General features: G+C 38.1%; 1 protein-coding gene across 1 annotated transcript in view; it reads right to left on the bottom strand.

The window, feature by feature from the left end:
* Positions 1 to 545: 545 nt before the first annotated feature.
* Positions 546 to 18,762, bottom strand: part of COL25A1 (collagen type XXV alpha 1 chain) — a 301,264-nt gene continuing 283,047 nt past the window's right edge. The window contains exons 29-35 of the mRNA XM_035543627.1: positions 17,582 to 17,617; positions 16,654 to 16,707; positions 11,530 to 11,583; positions 9,525 to 9,578; positions 4,299 to 4,376; positions 1,946 to 1,984; positions 546 to 581 (exon numbers count right to left, since the gene is read on the bottom strand). Coding sequence (XP_035399520.1) covers positions 546 to 581; positions 1,946 to 1,984; positions 4,299 to 4,376; positions 9,525 to 9,578; positions 11,530 to 11,583; positions 16,654 to 16,707; positions 17,582 to 17,617 — 351 coding nt within the window. The remainder of the gene's footprint in view (positions 582 to 1,945; positions 1,985 to 4,298; positions 4,377 to 9,524; positions 9,579 to 11,529; positions 11,584 to 16,653; positions 16,708 to 17,581; positions 17,618 to 18,762) is intronic.

Here is an 18,762-nt window from a genome sequence, read left to right as displayed (position 1 = left end):
AGTGAACCAAAACTAACCATAGCTTCCAAAATTCTGCAGGGAAGTTCAGCTAGCTTTGTGTAATTTAAATTGAATCACCTGCAAACCACACCATGGTACATACAGATCTGGTCAGTTCCATTATCCTCCAGAGGAGGATGTTCTGATTCATCCATGTCTCAAGGATGCTTTTTCCTTCAGCAGTCCCAAAATACAATACGCAGAGCACATACTGCGCCAATCCTTGAGTAAAGTTGAGAAGCTTCTGGTCTCAGGCGGTGTCTGCCATCAAATGATCCCTGCAGCATCTCTGTACCCTTTTCAAACAACCCACAGAGAAGTCTGGTTTCTTCTCCAAACTTCTTTCCTTCTTGATTAAGCACCCGTCAGGGCCTTTTGCCAATGTCTTCATGACCGTGAGCAGTGCAAGGCAAACCGATGCTGATTAGCAGGCGGGACCCTCTTTGATCAAACGGGCCAGGTGACCCGCAAGACTGGAAGCCATCCACCTGCAGCTGGAACTGTGTTCCCCAAAAATTCAAGGCCTCTTTCTATCCTCCTCTGCTTTATCTCTTTTTAGCAATAAGCCATGGTGTGACTCCCTTGAGATGACAAAAAGAAACAATTCAGAAGCTGGAATCAAAGGTCACCGTGAGCAGCCATTTAGCATGTGATGTGATCACACAACAAGCAGGTTTGACACACAAACTCATGCTTTTAGTCTGTACAAGCAGATGCGGTGGCATGGTTCAGTGAAGTGTGTAAGATGGACATGGAAGCCAAGTCAGTAAACTCCAATGGCAGCTGGTACAGTACATTTCATAACATTTAGCTCTTATTTGGTCACAATTTCATGTAAACTAGTTCATGGCACTCATTGTCCATGCAGGTCCACAAGCCAAAACGTAAGAATTTACAGAAATAATCAGATTTCTATTATTGATCACTGTATAGGTATCTCTAGAGAGAGAATCTTTGCAGGTTCATCCTGCAGTTTTATACCATCTAACTGCAGATGTAAGTGAAAAAAGATGTACACATGGACTATTGCAAACAAGTAGAAGCAGCTACATGTAAACATCTCTCAGACTTGTAAAATCAAATTTTCAGTTTTCAACTATAAATACAAAAAGTGGAGCACTATATACACAACTTCATGCTTGTAAGGTTAGATTCATCACTGCAGAGACAAAAAGAGATACAGATTGATCAGGTTAGTAAATCGGTATTTCGGACTTCTATTCCAAATACATAGATATGGCACAATTGCAAATACACATCATTTATTACCTCAGCACCAGCTACTCTTCAGAGATAAACAATTTCACTTACGCTTTATTTTTTTTCTCGTGTATTATATACCAGTATCACTCCACCTACAGCTTTACTCTGAATACTATGCTTTTAAATCTAGCACTGCCCAGGTTAAATCTTCATTAAAATAACGATGCCACTGACATTAACGTTAGTATAAAAGTAATGTTATTAATTATATAATTAATATTAGTATAAAACACAACAATCAGGAGAATGTGGTGAATAGAAAGGTAAGGCAGAAATGGGCAGGATGCACCATTCTTTGATATATCCCAGGAAAATAGCACCATAATAGATCAGTATCAGTACTTGGTAAAAATATCATTTCCACAAGATTTTAAGAGTGGGAAGCAGTGACCATGTGCAGACACTGAAGGATGTGTGGCTCTTCATATAGAAGAGTCAAGTTTTGGACTTCCTAGAAATCTAATGCCAGCTGTTTCTAAAATACTGCCTCAATGAGTTATTACTTCTACATACTTTACAATCTCATGACATCAACTACTGTCATGGAGAGATCTTATTTTGCATTGCTGCATACATCAAGATGTCTAAGAGGCTCTAATGTGTTGTTCAGTATGACTGTGACAGGGTTTTCTGTGTGCCAAGGGCGTACTTCCCCTGGGAAGAAAAACTCTGCCCATCCTACCTTTTGCCAACAGCCAGGCATGGGTAAGCCATCAGGACCCTGTTTCAAAGGGAGGAGAAAAATAAAAAGAGCATAGTTAGATCTGATAGCATAGCCTTCCATCTGTATTTGTTTAGAACAGCCTTTTTATCTCATAGGTAGCTACCAGTTCCTAACTTAATCTCTCTTGTTCTCAAGGTGAACTGTAAGTACCTACACACCTCTGTGCTATAAAGATGTATTTTCCTAAAGCATTACAAGTGTATATCTAATCACATCTTAATCACTTTCCCATTGCTGTTAGAGCTTAGGCTACTTGTTTTTTTAAAATATAATCTGTCATTCACAACAATCTGTAGCTGAATGTACAAGATTGATAAGCAAAAAAATATCACTTTTATCTGGAGGGTATTGCATTTTATGGGCCCCTAGTACAAAGTTAATCCAGTGATAAGATAGCAAGACTCAAATTCAGTGATGATCTTTTCTGTTCCCTTTCATTCTTAGCTTTTGAATGAAGCAGCAAAGTCTTAACACCCTGAACACAGTTCTGAGTGACAGAGCAGAAGAAAGCAATGCTGGGAACAGGGCAGTCCAGCAACGTTATGCCATCGCTTGGACAGTATGCCCATCTAATTCATTCTTATGCTAGTGTCATGCCATTTCTTTTCTGTCACCACCCTACATTCACACATTACTATACACGCAGAGAGATCAGATCCAACTTTTGACCTTGGTTAAGCAGGTTTTCATGGAACTAATTCCAAGTTACATAGCTATAAAGGGCCTACCCATCAAAGAGTTACATACTCAGCACATACCATGTTACTAGACTACACATGATCAGCAAAAAAGTTCAGGTCTTGACTTTTTTTTTTTCCTTTTTAAGACTAAAGAATAGTAATGCTTCTTACATGGATTTACCTGTGAAGATAGTGATTAATGAGCATTTTTGTATGTGCTTGCATGTAATCTGATGGGAATGGCCTACTGCCTAAAGCAAGAACCCATGCTTGTTTGCTTAGTAGCTTATTCTGGTAATTACGTATGAATGAAATAACTTTCATTCATTAACAATTGCTAGCGAACCTCCAGATATAAATGATAATAAAGAGACAGAAACATTTTTAAATTACAAAAGCATGCTTGATTATCCCCAACAAAATATATGAGATATGGTTACCATTAAGTGGAAGCAAACGAAATGGGCTATGGACTAATCTTAATGGACTATATATTTAAGATTAAAATCCACTGACTTTAAATTAGAAGTGCTATAGTTGAAATAAATTCTACTTAATTTAACATTCATCTTAGAGAACCGTGCTTAACCAACAAACAGTATCAGAACATGCAGATTTTACTGTGAACAATTAAAAAAATCATCCTTACTTCTTTAGAAAATGTGTATGTAGTACTGTTTTTTTGTCGGTGGTGGTTGTTGGTTTTATTATTAAATGGAAAAAAATTTAAACTTACTTTGCCACTAAATCAGTGTTGCCAGATTGGTACAAGGGAGAGGGTCAACGAGTAGAATTTTAGTATAGGTGGGAACTTGAATTCATGCTAACATAGAGTGGGGAGTGTTCTGTGTATTCCAGGAAGGTAAGTTCCAAGGGTGAGACCATTAAATTGAAGACGTTAAATAACAAAGACAGTGAGGGTTTGGGCTGCAGACTGTTATCTTCTTACAAACTTCAGGTAAGCTTTTCATTTCCAAATCCTTTTGAATACTGTTTGATGAACAGACCAGACACCAAAGTTTTTGCTTGTGTAGGGTCTGTGAGAGCAGGCTCCAGCTTTGCTTACTGGAAACATATGAGTTGATTTTCAGAAATAACATTTATCTCATTCTTTACATGAATCTCATGTACATGATTTTGGCCAAATCCTGAAAACACGCACCCATGACTACATCGATTTGAAAGGAAGTCCAGGGTGCAGAGTAGCTCTGGGATGGGCTAGGGTGAAAAACTGAGCCAGTGCAGACAGAAGTCATCAGACTTGATTAGAAGTGGTGATTGTGCTGGGGTTCTACGAAGACTTGGGTTCAGGGTAAGTAAGGCAATAGGCATTTTGGGAGGAAAATAACAAACAAACGGTTCTCAGGGAAAATGTAGGAAGGACACGAACTTATAAATTGCCATGTAATGTGGGAGCAAACTGCTGAGAGTTAGGTTTGAAGTGTCAACAAAAATGTGTGTTTTTTCATTACAGTTATGATCACTGAAGCAGCTGGTTTATTCATGCACATGCATGTGTTATGTGAATAACGTAAAGTCAGCCCAGAAAAAAACATTACTTTACATTGAGAACGGCTGACTACAAACAAAGGAACCACATGCAGGGTTGGTAGGAAAGAGAAATACTGTACCAATTGGCAAGGGGCATCCAGCCCATCCAGGCCAGGCTGGCCTGGCTCCCCTTTTTCCCCCTTAATTCCACGGAATCCCTGTTTGTAAAGATTAACTTGCAATGTTACTGTCAAGGAAATGCCTTCAGTATTGACTTAGATGGAGTGAACAAATAACAATAGAGAGGCAAGAGGAGCAAGCTTACAGCAGTGGTGTGGTTTCAATCTGTGCGAGCACTGACCCTGGCCCACACTGAATTCGGTTCTTTTTCAACGTTTGGCAGAAAATAATGAAAGAAACAACCAAATCTTGTTCTCAAGTCTTGAGTCTTTAAGTGCTTTAAACTAAATTAGGAGGCTGAAATACCAACTCTGCTCCATAATTTCCAGATCTTGAGATAAGGCTGCATTAACAAAGGGCAACAGGTGACACACTAGCTGGTGCTTGTTCCTCTCCCCTCATTTCTTATTCCATCGGTCTACAGCAGGACAATCGACCGTCCAATACACAAGTGAAACGTACCAATGGGCAAGGTGCATCTAATCCAGGAGCACCCTGTTCTCCTTTCTCCCCTTTAGGCCCCTTTTTGCCTTTCTTTCCCTTTTCCCCCTGTGGATACAATGGTTTGGATAAAACACGTTTTATGCTTTTGGAAAAAAATTCAAGAAAGATTGGTTTAAAAGTTTGGGTTTTCCTTTTTTTAAGCCAATGGAGAGCTGAAAGGACACTTACCACTGTGTTCTGGTTTGGATGGTGCATTATGTGGAAAAATAAATTGTATGATCACAAACAAGAACTGCAATCAGTTGGTATTAGTTTGTGTTGGTATCTTATATCAGTATCATGAATGTTTTGAATCCTACAACAGGGCTTGAAATCACTGATTTCTTGAGATAGAGGCAAATCTGCAAATCCCTCCAATCCATAGTCCAAAATTAGAGGTCTCCTATTTGTTGTAAGTGACAGCTCTGAAGTACACATGCATGCCAAGCTGGGTTTGGCAGCTTCCTCAGAAGATCTGTCACTAGTCAGAAGCAACTTTGCAAGAGCAGAGTACATCAGCATCGTTTCTCTGAAAAAGACTTGGGGGATGGATGCTTTGCAGGGGTGGACAGTTTCTGGCAAAATTCCGTCAGGCTTTATGGTGTTGCGTCAAGGGTGCACTTGGCCCAGCACATACTTTGCTGAATTGACCTTCTGCACTCTGGTAAGAGGTTGGGACAAAAAATCCACAGAAACCTTGCTGACATCACTGAGGGTGCAATTGTATCACTCCAAATACAATGGGACCCTTCATTTCAAACCCTGTTACAGGGATCAAAACATCCAAACTGCTTGATGGAGAGGTGCTATGACACTTTCAATGAGTTCATAATGTCTTGATACCATAAACTAGTCAAAAGCGATAATTAGCTTTTGTTTATTTAAATATCCTAATATTTAAACAATATTTATTTAATGGTTCCATTTAAATGTTCTCTCTACAGCAGACATTTCATCTACTTACTTTACTGTACTCAGTCTCTTGAGTTTGAACTGAGTTTTCTTTTTAAATGTAAAACTTCTGTTGCTTTAATTACTAATGGAAATGAGTCAAATCCCCTCAACGAAGGCACCTGCAAAGATAACCCCACCTTCAAGCAGTATAAAATGTTTGGAGAGTTCATTTTCTAATTGATTTCACACCAGTTGATCACAATGGTAAATGAGTTTCAGGCTTGCTCTCAATTTCACAAAAATCAAAAAAGGTTCCATTAAAAAAATAAACAAATTGGGCTAGGTTTGTAAAAAATAGGATAGGAAGGATGAGTAAATCAGGAATATCACAAAGAAATGGGGAAAAATAGTCATAGGAAAATTAGTATGACATTGGAGAACCAGCAAGCGAGGTTGTGGCTACTGGGAGGATTTAATTTGTGAGGAAAAGGGTAAAAAAGACAGAGGAATTGTGAGGGATGAAGGTAAAAGGAGAAGGAAGGAATGCTCCTTTGGAGAGGCAGACAGGTTTCGGTGAAGTATAGCAAACAGATGTTTAACTAGTTCCACACCAGCACAGAAAGACTGAATTCATTAACAGAGAAAAAAACTTTTTACACAAATAATAATAATAAAAAAGCTATATTATATTTAAATAGGACATAATAAAAACACATTATTCATTCTACATCGTAGCATTCTACATACGTAGCACAATCAAATGAAAAAAAGTATATTCCATGAACAAAGCATACTGCGCTCTTGATGCGATAGGAACAAAGTTCCTAGTCTATCTTTTCTGTGTGCCAAAAAGTTGCAGGATAGTGTTTAGGAAAAAAAGCAACCCAAACATTACCCTTCTGTACCAAATTATAAGACTGATGTAAAAAAAAAAAAAATCACAAGTCAGGAAGTGTAAGTTGGATAAGCTTTCATCTTAAACCTACAAGCATGGCAGTATAGCACAGAAGCCCAACAGTTTCAGGGTCAAATCTCATGTTATTTGTGCTCGATGTAACACAAACATGTTTACCAAGAGTAGAGCTAAGCACATAGCATGGACATAGTCCAAAAATGATTGTAAGAACAGACAGTACAGTTTGATTTCTGAGTCTCTTTTACGTCTTTAGGACCTGTATTTCTTTAATTTGCTGTGTTACAAGTCAGCAGGTAACTAGTTAAACTTCCAGTTTTGCAGGGCAAATCTATGGTCCTATTTGAACCAAAGCAGCAATCATCTGTGTAGAGAGTGGTCTGAGATTGCTGAAGACTTTGCTAGTTTTTCCATGGTCTGAGCTCTTCTCCAGTAATCTTCACCTCCTTACCCTGGACTATAGAGCTCCACAGGAGATAGGAAGCATGAAGAATTGTGCTGATGAAGAATCAAAAAAAAATAAAATAGTTTCCTTCCTGTCCTTCCTCACTGCTTAGAGAAATACCAATATATGGCACTTTTTTAAGACAGGTGTACCTGGAACAATCTCCAGTCCTCACGTGCAGAGCTTTATCACTGCTGAGGGTAGAAGGAAAAGGATGATGCCCTCCCAGCCACTCTGGTGATACCTCAGTACTCCTCTGACACCCTTTATATCAAGAGACAGCTGCACATTTGGGATCAGGGCTTGCTTCCCTCCCTCCCCACACAACACAGTCTCCATCCTTTTTTAAAGGTTATTCCTTTTTGAGTGTAGGAAAGTTGAAAAAAGTGGAATTTGAACCACTAACCTCTTTTAGTGATTTTCTAAATCTTCTTTACTAAAGAAGAATGTAGTATTTAAGAAATTATTTTTAAGAAATTAACTTATATTCATACAACTTGAAAATACAAAACCAGTTGTATAAATCCTTTTGTGCTGAGTGCTCCTGGACTATAATTTTCTATGAGTAATTGCAGCTGGAACTTTTTTTTTTTTTTTTTTACAGCCAAGTTAAGCAGACATTATGATGTAAACACTGACTTGGTTTCACTGTAGAACTACCAACAGGCTAAAATAAAAATCAGTTTATGATTCAATCTCAAAACCAAAGTAACTATTTACTTGCTGCCCATCAAGGCATATCTGTGAAAAAACAAACGTTGCTGTCTCTCAACAGCTTGCTAGTAAAGACATGAATTTTTGTGATGCAACTTGAATTAAGTTACCTAACTAGAAATTTGCTAATCTCAACTTGTTTGAAGTCAGTATAACAGCCAATATTGTAAACAGTATTTAAAAACCAAGAAATCATGAGCTAGATCTTCAGCATGTAAACTGAACCAGGTTTTGTTACACCAATATGGTCATAGATAATTAGTAATTTATATAAGGAAAACCTGAAGAACTGAGAAAATATATCACAATGAAAGTTTTTATTACTTGCATTACTTTGGGTCTTTTGAGAGTCAGCCTTCCAGTTGGAAAAGGAACTACTGATGCTAAGCTAAGGAGTTTCTACTGAAATGTTTACTTGCCAGACAAAGTATTCCCTCATTTCTGCCAAAAATGTGTCAAAAGTGTGCAACGGAAGCTCTCTTCAAGAGGCTGCAGCTAAATCTTCCCTGTCTTTTCACTGAGAAAGACTTTTCTTTGCCTTCTAATTTTTTGAATGTTCTGACAATTTATAAGGCAGAGATTCACTTGTGACAGATAGACCCAAAGTCTTTGACAGCAAGCAACAGCTCACCATTCACTGTGGTTCCTCTGCCAGGTCAGCCACTGCCTTTACAAAATTCATAGAGCACAAGAAACAGTTGTTCTCCAAGACTGGTACCTTACAGTGATCTCTGAGCTCCAAAGAAGCAGTGTAATGGGGGCAGAAGGGACGGACACATTTCATAGTATTCTCACTGATGCCTTTTTTAGGAACTGTTTTGCCTGATGGTATTAAGTGAGGGAGAAGAACAGCCACAAGGACTTCTTTCCTCTGCTTCCTGTCTAAGATTCCTGGAGGGAATGTAGACTGAGTATAACTTGGTGTGTGTCATCTAGGCCAAAATAGTTGTCTGACTAGGAAAATCACCTGCTGTGTATATGGAATTTTAGATTAAGGGGCTTGGTGTGAGTAAAAATTCCAAGTTTTAGCAACTGGAAGGAAGCTTAAGAAGGAGGCTCTGTGTTGATTAGAAATACTGGAGATTTGCTCACGAGCTTGCTCTGCATGTATTTAGTCCTAAATTGCACTATACTGAACACATTTCCATGCCACTGTGTCTGGACGGCCAAAATGTTATTAGGCTGTTTCTGTTAATTTCACTGTCTGGTTGGTTTACCAGAAGAGTAGTGTAAGATTTAATTTCAATCCACAAGTATCACTGAGAACTTCTCTTAAATATAAGCAAGCCACTGCCACAAATTAAACTTTCAGACATTCCCTGTCCCTAGCCATTTGGTATTGGACATGTGTGTACAGACATAGTACGCTGGGGTCAGAAGTTACTGGAATACTGCCAAGGCTCAGACCTAGTGTCTTCCATACTACTGAAATGACTCCTTTCAGTGAGGGCAGCATTAAAAATTTCAGGCTGACAAGGATTTTCAACAAGCATAGGAGGAATGGAAGAAAGTAAGCCTAAAAACAAACTGTGCTTTGGCACATGGCAATAGTACTAGTTCTGTGCATAAATTTTCATGGTCTTTCTAAGACAGGATTTTGTTTAGCATGTATCTGTGAGCTGCCTTTTGGCACACAATAAAAACAAAGAGCAGGTTTAATGGGACAATTCATTGAATAAGGACAGCAGAACTGACTAGGCTAAGGAATCAAACAACAGTTAATAACATTGTGGTCACCTTTTCTCCCTTTTCTCCTATATCACCCTTTTCTCCTCGAGGACCAGGGAAACCCTATAAAAAAAAAAAAGGGACAAAGATAGGTTGACTTCTACTCACATGCAGGCTAAGCTTTCAAATACTCTTGGAAAATGTACAAAAAGGTGACTTCACTACATGCGTTGTTTGTACATGTGATGTATGCATACGCATGCATGCATGAGAGCATGTGAAGCAAGTCATGGTGTTTGGCAGTCATTTTGCCAGTGACGGAAAGAAATTATATCACTCGAAATGGCAATAGTCCATGCTATGTAGCAAATGTAGCTTTTGGAAAAGACTCCTCCAAATTAGGAATTTTGGTGGAGGACAGGAGAGAAAGGCTTTCAGCAAGTCTTGAACCCAAAGAAAGGGCCTATACTTTGAAATGCATCACTTGGCAGTTATGGAATTGTTCTCTTTAATTAGTGCTAAATTTACGTAAATGTTAGTGACTCATTGCTCTGCTCCAAGTGAGCCACAGGTCTGACTGTGGAAGTGTTCTCTTACCAAGTGCAGTTTTTCAGCCTATCGACTTCCAAAGGAGCAACTACTTGTATTACTAAGAACTATGTCTGGTGGGACGGGTAGACAAGGGATGTACATTGCACATTCTTTGCTCTCTTTGTCATAGGGAGAGAGCAAATGCAGCATTTAGTACACTCTCTGTAGATACTGCATGCACACTAAATGGAAACAAATGTGTTACACACTGTAAGCTGTTTCCTGAGAGAAGCTTACCTACCATCATGAGTGTACTGGTCATACATATTACTTACATCAAGGCCAGGCTCGCCATCTTTGCCCTGCCAAAGAACCATATAAACTACATTAGTGTCCCTAAGCTTTGATACCAAAAGGCCAACTTAATGCCCCACTTCTGCGTCCACTCTGTGCAGTGGTATCACACATTGCTAAGACTGTACACATAGCATTGCAATTAGTGAAGGACACATCCATCAGTGTTTAACATTTCCGGGAACTGATAACTTGACTGTAAAATTTTGCTGTTGATTGTATGCGGGTTCCAGGAGTGGGCTAAAAATAGTTCCCAAAGAGGAAACATATATATATATATATATATTTTTAATATCGAATTTAACTTACAAAAATGACCCTCAAATAAATATGCACTGCAAGTTAGTCCAGCATTCCACAGAGCCTGAATCTGTCTCTTAGTCATTGACTCTTGATCCAATTAAATGCATCCAATGAAATCACAAGCCTGTATTCAACTTAATTTTGGCTCAAACAAATTAGACTGGAGAGGGTATGGAAGCATTGCAAGTTTCTCACAGAGGCTGGTTCTGTTGGCACAGCACGTTGATGCAGCTTTGCTTCTGTCAGCATACAGAATACATACATATACACAGCTGGCCCAGTCATCCGCAAAGTAAGTTGACTGATCTTAGTGAGGCTATCCTCATTCAGCCAAAGGAAGTTCTTACTCATACTTCAGGACTGAAATGGTTTAAAGTATACCATCTCCACACATGAATGATCCACCAATGAACTTCTCAAAGTGCTTCTGAGCACAACACACAGAAATGAAAACAAACCTGTTGTCTCTGAAGTGTCAAAAAAAATATAAAAATACAATGGCAAAGGAGCCTTGCAGAAAGGAAATCCAAACAAGAGACTAAGACAATCACATTTTTTCACATTTCATCCCAAATTCCTGCCACTCTTGCACAGTCCCCTGACAGCCAAGACCACAAGCTGCAGATAGAGGAGCACTTAGAATTCTTTTTCCTTTCCCTTGCTGCTTTGTGGCTGGTCTGTTTCATTACTTTTGCATAATCACATGCATGCCTGAGTAGGAAACGAAGTCTGCGATACAGGCCAGTGATCTTGCATTGTCAGGAATTATTATCTATGTTTGTTTTTTCAAACTAGTTGTATTGCTAGGTCAAAAGCAGTCATAAAATACACAGTTTAATCAAGGAGTGTTGAAAAGAGCAATGTGTAAAAACTACATGCAACTTACAGGCAAGCCATACGGTCCTCTGGGTCCAGGGTCACCTACTGTTCCCTTTTCACCCTAAGAAAAGATTACAGAACAACTAAACAAAAACACTGTCTAGCTTATACAGAAGTGACTCTACAAAGTGCTTTCTTTGTCTTAAAGTTTATGCATTCCCAAATCTTCTGAGTAAAAAATATCCAACAAATGATTCAGGGGGCGGGGAGGAGGCATGTATTACTTCCTAAGCAAAATGACTTTCTGGGCATAAGATATTTGTTTTCAAATGAGTTAGTGACTGAAAATATTTTTCCAAATGACTTGCACTGATTTCAATATTAAGCTTGTAACAGCTGCAACATTGCACTCAGTAAAAATCCAATGAAAACTGAGGATAATACTGCATCAAGCTCCAGCACAACACTGAGATGTGACACAGTGATGAGAAAAAACGTGTCAATCAAAGCTTGTATTTAATCAGGCAATGCTATTACCGGTGACATTGTGGAGATTATCCCACTCAGCATGATGTGTTATTAACTGCTCTATTGGATTCTAGATTAGAGATGTAAATACAGTGTTTTATTACATCAAAACTGCATTGATATTCAGGGAAAACAAGTAGACTACTCCAGAAGTTTGATCTAATTCAGCACTAAAATCCATGGAAGATTTTCCAGCTTCTAGAGGGATGTTATGAAAATCATTTTGGGATATAACATAGACCAAACTTTTCCAAATGAAATGAAATTTCAAGATGACAGATTTCAAGTTGCCAGCATTAATCATCTGTGCTCTCCGACAGATCATTCTGATTGGCAATGGAGCAAAGTTTCCTGAGCTGGCTGACATTAGCCCATGTAAGTGTGAGCACTGGGCGTGCCTCCCTTCCTTAACATAACCTACCACAAGCTTTTGTGCAAGGCTTCTGTCACACCAAAGTGTTGTGCTCCGTCCTAGCAATTGCCTCACTTTAGCTCTTGAGATAATCACGTATACAAGACCTTTAAAAATCAAAGTTATTTACTACTCATTATTAATTCATTACTCTATTCTTTACTATTAAAAGCACAAGGCAGTGATGTAGATGTGCCTAATTAATAGTGCTGACCATCTGCACAGCCAAGTCCCTCACATCTCTAAAAACTGGCTGCTAAATCTAGATTGTATTGACTGGATAATACAAAAATGTAGGCACCAGAATAAACCGAGCATCTGAACCAGTTGTTAAATAATCACTACAATAAGGAGCTGGTCAGAGAAACCGACATTTGATTGTTTTTAGATACTTTATATTTTTATGGAGATTGATGCTGTCTATACTCACTTTAGAGGAGGAGATCAGATGTGTAATGCCTGATTTTTTTTTATGCTTTTAACCTCCAGCCGATTCTGAGCAGCACTGAGGCTGGATGTCCTTGCAGAGCAATAGGAGGCGTGGGGAAGTAACAGCTGATTTACAAAACAATAAATTCCTTTGCAGCTGTAAAACTTTCTGCTGAGAAGAAACTAATGTGCTGACCTATGTATATAACAGCTACAAAATCCTTTGATTGATACTTGAAATACGTCAAGACTAGTTAAGTATCTTTTTTTTTTTTTTCAGTCTTAAACAGCAAAGATGACTGTACAAAGTCCTCACAAGGCAGGCCTATAACACTGCTAAACATATGGTAGACATAAAAATACTGAATGCTTAGCATATCGGTCTAGGGAAATAATGTCATCTGTTACGTAAGAGTACATTCAGAGAACTGTATCTCACAGTTTTTGCCTCCAATCCAAAGCACATGCTGAGACGTGTCTGGAATATCAAATGAGGTCCTGAATGTTTATGGATTATAGAAGATCGATGAATTGTCATAGGCATACTGCCCTTAGCACTCAGAAGAAAGTATTTCCTTCAGGGAAATAGATATTTGCAAAGTTCAGAAAAAGTTTTAAGATCTTTTCATGAGAGAATTCATCAATGCCCAAAGAACAGAAACCATAGGCTTGTGTTTTGCCTCCTATTTCAATTCAGTCTCTTGACTTGATGGGTAAATACGGTTTACAGGAATAAAACTGCATAACTGGTGTCTCCATTACGATTGATGGAGATTTCATGCCATTATCATGGTGACAAACATTTTAACCAAATTTAAAAGAATGCATTCTTCCTCCCAGTGCAGAACTTGTGCAGTGATGACAGCCTTGCATAGGCTATATGTCTGAGAGCTAAATGCAAACTCAAAAACAAGTCTTTGCCATCCAGGCAGGTGTTTCCCAAAATTAGAATTACATTAATTTTGTTTCTTTCAGCTTCTTATAGACTGACAGGAAGTTGAATACACATTCTGCCTGTCAGTACACTTCAGTTTTACACATCCCCTTTCACTGGTTGCAGTTCAAGAGGTTTGTCTGTTTACCAATGTTCTTTATTTACTCCCAGGGCAATATACAAATGAGATGAACAGGTGCAAAGCCAGACCCTGAGACCTATTACAATCAACTCCTTCATCTAATGAAGACGGCCTCAGTAAAAGCTGACTAAGCACCTAGCAAAATGATATTTTTCAATTTTTCAATAGCTGAAAAATTTCTTAAGGGCTGAAAGACACTGGTCTAAAATACATGATAACAATTCAAATTGTTAACCACCATTTTTCTTTCTACCAGGAGAAATACACAAACACACAGAGTATTGAAATGTTCACCAGTATCAGCCTTAATGAAATGTTAAATCCTGCGTTTGCTTTTAATAATCAATGAACAGTTCAAGGCTGAGAGAGAAAATTGCATGGCTAGGCTCGTACAGTGAGTAATAGGACATTTGTTCTAAAATCCATGGTTTCCTATCTTATAGCGACATTCACTATTTCCATAGTCCAGTTTTTCACCATTTAAATAAGTTTTGCATAAAGGACTGACTGATGTTTTCTATCTTAATTAAAAAGCTAAATTTGAAAGAAACCAAGAATCCCTACTTTGTACAGGTCTGTTCTACCTAAGATGAGTAATTCATAATTGCACAAATGTTGCCTATGCAACAATGAAACCACGGTTTCTACTGAAGAAATCATTAGGTTTTAGTTTAATTACACTTTCTTTTCCTCAACTTTTAAAGAGACATAAATGTACAGTTACAAGTATTCTCTTAAAGTGAGATTGTCTTTCCAAATTTTAAATAATGTGGCCTTAAGAATGTGGTTATATTTTGGATATAATGAGGTTATGTTTCAGCTTTACATTCATTAGTGCCCTTCTAGGTTAATATTGGTCCAAAGTTTTTCTTATCAGCATGGACAAAATGTGATCCAGTCCAGCGACAGAGTGGTGGCATTGTGCACAACTTTTAATTAAAAGGTAAAGTCTGAAATCTACAGGCAAAAACATTCTCCCCCTGCTTTCACATAAACAAGCTCAACAGTTACAAATGCAATTGTAAGACTCTATTAAAAATGTTATGATTTGTTATTTAGATAACAAGACATATACCAACACCAGCCAACTGTTAGATAACTATTCTGTGAAAAACTCCTCTTCCCAAACAGTATTAAATTATTAAATAAACAATTACAGCAATAATCTTGGTAGTTGACTGCTTGGAAAAAAATTCTTCCATCTTTCTTGTGAATTTCCTCCCATTCATTCAGCTGCACAGAAAATGGTGGATGCTCAGGAATTTCTTCCACACCTTAGTTTCTGTATTTTTGTAAATCTGTCCCTCGGTGTATATGGAATTACTGAACTGATTTACATTTCAGCAGCTCTGAGCTCCTTTCTAAATACAACTTTTCAGCAGCTATGATAAGGCTGATTCTAGATCCAGCAGTATGAATTATTATGACCTTGGATACTTCATGAGGAAGAACAATTATAGTTATTCTCAATACATTAGAAGAATAGCACATATCATAGTGCATTGTTTTTGAAAGGAATTTCAACCAGAAACAGGAACATCCTTCACAATAAAAGCTCATAATGCAAGAACAAAATGCACAGTATTTCTATATACTTCTATATATATATTTCATCTCAAGCATTTTCTGAAATGCTGAATATGGTTTTCAGCCATCTTTACACAGAGTTGATAGAAAAAAGTTATGTCCTAGCTGAAAAAAAGAAAAACTTGAATCTGTAATCCCCTAGGAAAAAAAAAAGAAAAAAAGAAAAATAAATAAATAAATAAATAAAGCCCTAGTCCTTCAGACTAACCATGAACTAGCCTGAGTGTTAACTACAGGCTACTGTTCCTATTTTGGACTGCATTGCATGTCTTGTATTTATTTTTCAACAAACAGCTCTATAGAAATGAATGCTCACATCACATACATCTTTATTTTACTGCTGCTAATGTTAACTGGACCTGAGCCATATGGCTGTGTCCCCAGTGCATCAAGTCTGAAGTTGTTTTAGCACAGCTGTTTTGTTAAACTGAGAAATTCAAAGAGACATGAGTCTGGGCTGGGAAATCCTTGGAAGTTTTAGTTAGTATAAGGTATCATCTTTTTTTGTTGTACAAGTTCATGGCAGTATTGTTAAAGATGACAGCCTCATGGTTGAAGATTAGGGACTCTATCCTATCTCAATTGGAGAAAATTTACTGTGAATATTTCAAATTAAATAGAGGAGGGTTCCTAACTTCCATGCTTAAAAAACAAACAAACAAACAAACAAAAACTTTATAGAGGCTAAAAATTGTTTTCAAGATAGAAAACTTAAGTGCAAATACCTCAGGAATACTCAGTGGTTTTTTTGATTTTTTTTTTTTTGGTGTTGGTTTTAACCATTTCATATATATATATATATATATCACAGATCACACTAACTTCCAGTTTGTTCTCTCAAATTATTTATACTAATTGATGAAATTAAAAAAAAAATATATATGTTCTGCATAGCACTGTAAACTTAAAAGTCCTGTAAGCTTCTTACCAATTAGTAATCACAAAATGCCAGTTCTTCTAAAGTTAATGAGTTATAAAATCAATGCTTACATGGATAAATGTGCATGTAACTTGAATGCATATATAGTTCTGGGTTGATCTTTCTATTATGAAATAGTGTTCTGTTTAGTAACATCTAGGCACACTATAAGTAGCCGTATGATATTTTACTATTGTGGCACATTCTTCATAAAGAAAAGCCCACAGAGATTATACTTACTCTATCTCCTTTAGGACCTGCAGGGCCATGGGGACCAACTGGGCCATCTACACCCTGTGAAAGGAAACCAAGAGGTAAGAGAGAGGTCCTGTTCTCACAAGTCTTTAGTTTTAATAGCTGTCTTCTAGCCAAGAACTAACATGGAACCAGCCTTCACCAGTCGAAAATGCAGACTGAATTGTGCTGGGACCTGGGCAAACAAATCCATTTGGCTTTCAAAACGCTACGTTGTAAGCTCTTATGTTAGATAGTAACCCATCTATTTTCTAGTTGGATTTGACTTTATTCATGGAAGTCATACAAAGAGTTTAAATTTATTGAAAGAAATTTGGCCAGTAGAATTTGAAAGTTCAAACAATATTCATTATTAAGCACTGATTTTGTAAATTGAAATGTCCACCTACAAGGTGGATATACCCGTTGCAGTGATCAACGGCAGATTTACAGAAACCTTCAGATACATAACTCTATCCTTCTTTCACTTTATCCACTTCTTTATCATGATAAGAAACAAATAATTTAACATTTATTTTAAATATAAGAATGCCTGTGGTGCGACCCCAGCACATCTGCATCCATTTTGCTGATTCCATATTAGCACAAAACAAATATGTTTTCCTGTGTAAAACAAATCCCTGACCCTTCTCAGGAAAATAAGTGCCCCAACCAGCACAGGCTTTGCAGCAGTTCTCCAACCAAAAATGAAAACCAAACTGTCTTTGTAAGATTCAGAGCTCTTTCTGCACATACTTGCATTCTCCTTCCCCCACACATTGCCCCAAGAGTCTGCAGGCAGCCCCCTGTGATCCGGCACGGAAAATGCCTGCGACATTTGGCCTTCATTCCTCCATGCCTTGAGAGAGTGTGGCCAGCTGGAAAGCACATGGACTCGGTAACGAAGAGTGACACAGAAAGACGAGGGACTCACCCGGGGTCCTGGCTTTCCGTCTAAGCCAGATGCTCCCTGTGTGGTTAGGTGGAAGCATGGATGATGGGTATAACACGGATGACAAGAACGTGAGATTAGTAAGTGGTGCTGATGAATAAACATAATTCAAACGTACAGTACAAGTTGTGACAGGGTTCTGGAATGGGTGTCACGTTACTACAGCATGTTAGTTAAAAATTCACATAAAACATCAAGAGCCTGAATCTGTTCTGATATCAGTGCAACATCACTGACCTGCCCTTGCCTTCCCATCGTGGTACAATTGACCAGAATAAGTGTGAGGCTACACAAATGCTACAAACACCAGATGTTAGGGTGTTTTTGAGACTTAACACACAAATATTTACTTTGTAATTTACTTGCTTACTTTCCAATTTGTAAATTATGACAATACTGCATACTCTACTACACAAAGAAAAATGTATGTTAATAGTGAGAGGAAGTATTTAAGTGCAAGAATAGTGCATTATGCAGCTAACAGAGTCTGGATCCTGACTACAGTGGCATCATTCATTTCCAGGAGCCCGGGAGACAAGCAGGTTTCCTGTTTTCCCAATGCTCTTCCAGCTCAGAGCTCAGCCTCGGGCTGGTGAGTGGGTAGCAGCCGGCTCTGAGGGCTACCGACTTCAGCATCCTTGGGGACGGGAGGACCTCTGGTGGATTTTATGCGAATAACAGCTGTGAAGGATCTGCTCGGCTGTCCCAGCATCCCAACAGTGCTGGGACTAAGAGGGCCAAAACTACTTGGATAGCTGAGGCATAGGGAATAAAGCTGGGCCCCAAAAAATTAAAAAAAAAATAAAATAAAAAAAAGAAAAAGAGAAAGACATAATTCACTAATGGTGAAGATGAGCCACTTTTAGAAAAATCAAACATTTTGACTTTGCTCTATAAAATGACATTTAGGAAAAGTAAGGAGGAGGAGTATGATAAGGTCTGTATAAGTTGAAAAAGTAAAGGAGCATTTTGCTCCGGGTTAAAACAAACACTTCTGGAAGAGCCCAAACACTTGTCTTAGCAATTTTCAAGGGATCAGACCTTTCAAATTTTCTTTGGATCAGATCTCCAAAGTTCCCTCTTTCCACAGCTGGAACTGACAACTTGAAAAATAGTCAGTTTTGTCAAAATCAGTGAGAATTTTCACCTTGTCCAGAGGCCCT

The sequence above is a fragment of the Cygnus atratus genome, chromosome 4 (assembly GCF_013377495.2).
Source record: "Cygnus atratus isolate AKBS03 ecotype Queensland, Australia chromosome 4, CAtr_DNAZoo_HiC_assembly, whole genome shotgun sequence".
NCBI classification, from domain to species: Eukaryota; Metazoa; Chordata; class Aves; order Anseriformes; family Anatidae; genus Cygnus; species Cygnus atratus.
Note: the sequence above shows the minus strand (reverse complement) of the source record. Positions and strands in the feature narration are given on the sequence as shown.